This window comes from Cryptotermes secundus, unplaced genomic scaffold (genome assembly GCF_002891405.2).
Source record: "Cryptotermes secundus unplaced genomic scaffold, Csec_1.0 scaffold1766, whole genome shotgun sequence".
In the NCBI taxonomy this organism is placed as follows: domain Eukaryota; kingdom Metazoa; phylum Arthropoda; class Insecta; order Blattodea; family Kalotermitidae; genus Cryptotermes; species Cryptotermes secundus.
Genome location: NW_019736432.1, coordinates 205230 through 210062, shown reverse-complemented (window position 1 = coordinate 210062; position 4833 = coordinate 205230). Strand labels below are relative to the sequence as shown.

Below are 4833 nucleotides of genomic sequence, written 5' to 3'. Positions count from 1 at the left end.
ATCCAGTAGATTCACATCATCGACATAGGTCAACAGCTGATGTGTCCCGTTTAATTTCAGTCCCACCTGGTTTCCCTGGACCTTCCTAATTGCATATTCTAAAGCAAAGTTGAAAAGGAGTGGCGATAAGGCATCTCCTTATTTTAGACCATTCTGGATAGGAAACTTATCAGACAAATGTTTACCTACACGGACTTTACTATACGTTTCGTTTAAACAAATTCTAATCAACCTAACTAGTTTCATGGGTATCCAAAACTCTATTAGAACATTGTACAATACTTCCCTCCTAACCGCATCGTAGGCGTTCTTGAAGTCTATAAATAGCTGATGTACTGTCTCATCATACTCCCAGTTTTTCTCCAGTATCTGACGAATGCAAATGGTCTATAGTTGATCTGTTACGTTGAAAGCCACACTGATGATCCCCAATAATTTCATCTATACATGGACTTGACCTTGAAAGGAGAATATTGGACAAAATTTTATATGAAGTTGATGGCAGTGATATCCCCCGATAATTACTACAGTCAGTTTTATCACCCTTCTTGTGAACTGGTACAATAATAGACTCCTTCCACTGATCAGGAAATTTTTCCTTATACCAAATAGAAGTAATTAGATTGTGGACCTTAGAACGTAATATTTCGCCTCCTGCTTGAACAAGTTCTGCCGGAATTTGATCACTACCTGGCGATTTATACCGTTTCAATTTTGCAATAGCAATTTCAACCTCAAAAGGGCTAGGATCAGGTATTAACGGCGCAGCTGTATGGATTTCTGTATGCCTAACAACACTAACCCTATGTACATTCAATAACAGAGAAGTAGTTCCTCCACCTGCTCAAAATGCTGTGGAAATCTGCAAGCAGGTCACCATTCTCATCCTTCACTAAGTTACTGCTAGATTGGTAACCCTTCTTAAAGTTATTTATTCCTCTATACAGGTCTCTAATGTTCTTGTTCTTACTGTTCATTGCAAGCTCATCAATTTTGTCTTTCAGATATTCCCTCTTTTTTTTCTGAAATAGCTGCTGGTTTCACGTCCAATGTTGTTCAGATTATCCCCATTTAACTTGCTTGGATCCTGTAACCGTTGGAATTTGGCTTGTTTTCTTTGGTCTAGTAATTTTGAGCATCGAACCGAAATCAGTATCATATTGAAATTAATTATTACCATATCACGATCAATACGAGATCAGTATCATATTGATCGTAATACGGTAATAATTCATTTCAATTAAAATTACATCATTTATTAGTTTGCATTCTTTATAGAAGCTGTGAAAGCCAGTAACTGACAAACACCGGAGAAAAACGAATGATTATGATGATGACGATTTATTTTATTTTGTCATTTATGTTGGTTAATTAACGTTGCTGTTGGTATAAAAACGATGGTGATGCTGCTGATGATGATGTCAACAACGACGTCTTTCTGGTCATGATTTGGCCACACATTCCATCTGTAAAATTCCTCAACATTGAATATCATGAAAATATCTTCATCTGAACTACGTCTGTAGCTGTAAATTCGTTTGGGACCGAAACTTCCAATCGTAGCAACCTCGGGAGTGGTCTCGTTGCTCCATTTGGCAAAGACCACGTCTCAACTCCTGTCAGATAAACGACGTATGGTAACATCACTCTTAAGTAAACCTGTATCTGGTGGAATATATTATTTTTCTAGTCATAAATTATTACCGAGTTTAGATCCCAGGAAAACATTCCGTGAAAATCGAAAAACTTACAAATGTGTTTGTAACTGAATACTAAATTAGGACAAAGCATCCTTACTTCGGAAACTCTGCTAACCTTTAGTTGGGTATACTGTATCATGGACATTTTTATTTGCGTTTCTGTAAGGGCAGTTGTCTATGTTTGAAACTTGAAATAATTTTGCGGTACCACATCAGAAGCTACTTGAAAAACGTTTCGTCGACCCTCATTAATCCATTGAAGAAATGGTTAAATTCTCCGTAGTTGTTTCATTGGGCCCAAGTTTCATAATCTAAAATCGGATCCCACATTACTCCAATTTGCGGCATGCAGTAGCAGTCGAAATTGGTTCCTGTTTTGTCAAGCGACAGTAGAATGTTCCTGTAGCAGCTCGCGGACAAGGGCCTGAGCTGAGATGAAGGTAACGGAGCTGAAGACAATGGAACGGAAGCAGTACGGGTCCCCCTACAGAGGAACTACTTACTCCCTGTTACGCGTGTTCACAGAGTCTCGCTAACGTACCGGGTGAAATCGGCGCACAAGGTGAAGCTCACTGACAAACAGCTGTTGCAATGGATGTTTCCTATATTGCTGGTGATGCTTATCTACCTGGGCACGTGGACCCTGAGTGCACCGCCAATAGCAGAGCAGATCCGTGACCAGGCGGGCCTCCGCTTCAAGCAGTGCTCCTACAATTGGTGGGACCACAGCCTGGCCATTGGTGAGTTCACTTTCCTTCATGTGTATGCATAGGTCTGTCATGGGTAACTGTTTTTCTCAAATTCCACCTGTTTTCATGATAACATGATAAAAATAAACAATGCCACAAAAGTTTCATTCAAACGTGAATTTTTTCTGTACACTCATTTTAGGGCCACTTCAAGCCTAAATGTTACCCCCTTTTGTCACGATAAATTCCTCCTGTTCCCTAAGTTACAAACAAATAAACTTTCTCAAAACTTCATCAAAAGCATTCAGCCCAAGAAGGCTGAATGTTTCTCCTTCTTTTAGGTTAACTACCTTTTGTCTTTTCTTTATTTACATCTATCTCTAGTTTTGCCAGCTGTTCCCATTATTGTGCTCATCCAAGTTAAGTGGTGACTAACTTTTTCCTCTCCTGCACAGCAAGTAATCCATAGAAATCCATTTCTTTAACTAGACATATACGAACAGTGTTCATTAACTTCATATTCAGCTCTGAATTCTTAATTCTATCTTCTTTCACTGTTAGCCATGTCTTTAATTACTCTTCTTCTTCACATCGATTGCTGCAGAAATCGGTAATACTGCAGGCAGTGATTGTTGCAAAAGAAACTGTAAAAAAGGGAAGGCGTGGTGGAAAATGTAAATAAATTTCTCGGTTGTCAGATTTTAGTCAAGATTTTGTGTACACATGTATATTGTCTGATTGTGATCCAGTATGTGCAAAAAAACAAAATGCAACCAATTCACAATAACAGTTGCAACCTGAATTCCAGCAGAGATGATAGTAAAAAGAGGAAAATGTAATATTTTGTGTTTTTACAGGAGAGGTATTATTCCTCTCTTGGGGAATAAAGGTCTGCTACAATGTGAGGAATGCAGAATCGCTGTATAATGAAGCCCGTCTCATCAGTTATGCCATCTACAATATTGCTCTTGTCAACACAGCTATGGTCGCCTTCCAGTAAGTAGCATATGTTATTGTTTTATCACTAAAGAAATTTAAACTTATCAATAAATTTATGATATTCCCCTGCTCACTGGGTCTTCAAAGGCCTATCTGAGTTAAATGTATTGTAATTAACTGTTAAAACAAAATTACATGTTTAATCTTAACGTTCCATTTCCTTTGATGATATAATAAATGTTGAAATTTACTCCAGGTTCGTATGCATTCCTCTTAAGAGAATCCTCAAGAACATAGCTTCATCACTACAATTAATACGCATATTATATTTATTTAACAGATATTATTTCCGGTTTTTAGCAGGCTATTTCTGGCACGCAGTAGTGTAGTTGGTTGAGGCACTATGCTACAAGCCGGAAGATTGCAGGTTCAGGTCCCGATGAGGTCATTGGATTCTTTTCAATTGACCTAATCCTTCCAGCCGCACTATGGCCCTGGGGTCGACTCAGCCTGTAACAGAAATGTGTACCAGGAATATTACTGGAATATTCTTGGGAGTGAAGTGCGGCTGGCGTGTAGGGCTGACAACCTTGCTGCCATCTGTAAGCTGATTGTCTAGAAAATGTGGGAACCTCAACATCTCACAACCCTATGGGCCACCACGGCCTGTTACAGGGATACCTTTACTTTTACTTTTTTACTTTTATTTCTGAATTTTCTAAACTAGTAGACTGTAAAGATCTGAGCACACACAACAGATGATATAGCAGTCAGTTTATGATTTATATCCAGGCACTAGAATAAAACTGTAGGCAGTAGTTTGGGTTACTGTTTGAACATGTAGTTGTCCTTTTTATATTATGCTTTACACTGTTTCTCTTATCAGTAAAAACAATTCTTCAGCTTACTTTGAACTAGCTTTTGGTATTCAGGTTTGAAAACTGATATGTAAAACTACTAGGTCATACCGGAATTGCTTCAGTTAATTTTTTGTGGATATAAACATATTTATTATTGTATTAACTTGAAACAGTTTCTTAGAATACAAATTTCTAAAGTAGCAAACTTTGATCAAGTCAACCTTTATAAAGTATTCTGTAGCATACAAATCAAATTGTATTAGAAAGACAGTGTGCTAAAGACCTGATTGAAAACTAAGATGAATGATAGGAAGCCCCTCTTTATAAATGTTTCTAGGTAAGTGTAGCAACACAGACCATTGATTCCATACAGTGAGATTGCTTTACATTATTGCAAGGTCAACTAAATCTTCCTTGCCAGTAGCCAGATTAGGAAGTACAAGGTGTAGTGAGTTGCTTTGTTCAGACTACGTTGTATTTTATCATGCATAGCAGTACAATGATTTGAAGTCCAGAGATTATGAACTGAACTCTGAATCTGACAATTTTTACACAGTTTGTACCAAATTATTTGTAACCAATTATCATTTTCAAAACTACCTGTTTTAAATTTGATTTGTTTCATTCTGGTCCATCACACTAACA

General features: G+C 37.6%; 1 protein-coding gene across 4 annotated transcripts in view; it reads left to right on the top strand.

Annotated features, from left to right (window-relative positions):
- Positions 1-4833, top strand: part of LOC111869968 (probable G-protein coupled receptor CG31760) — a 245382-nt gene that overhangs the window by 176450 nt on the left and 64099 nt on the right. For all 4 annotated transcript variants that reach the window (XM_033753622.1, XM_033753623.1, XM_023861873.2 and 1 more), the window contains exons 10-11: positions 2226-2440; positions 3247-3385. In XM_033753622.1, coding sequence (XP_033609513.1) covers positions 2226-2440; positions 3247-3385 — 354 coding nt within the window. The remainder of the gene's footprint in view (positions 1-2225; positions 2441-3246; positions 3386-4833) is intronic.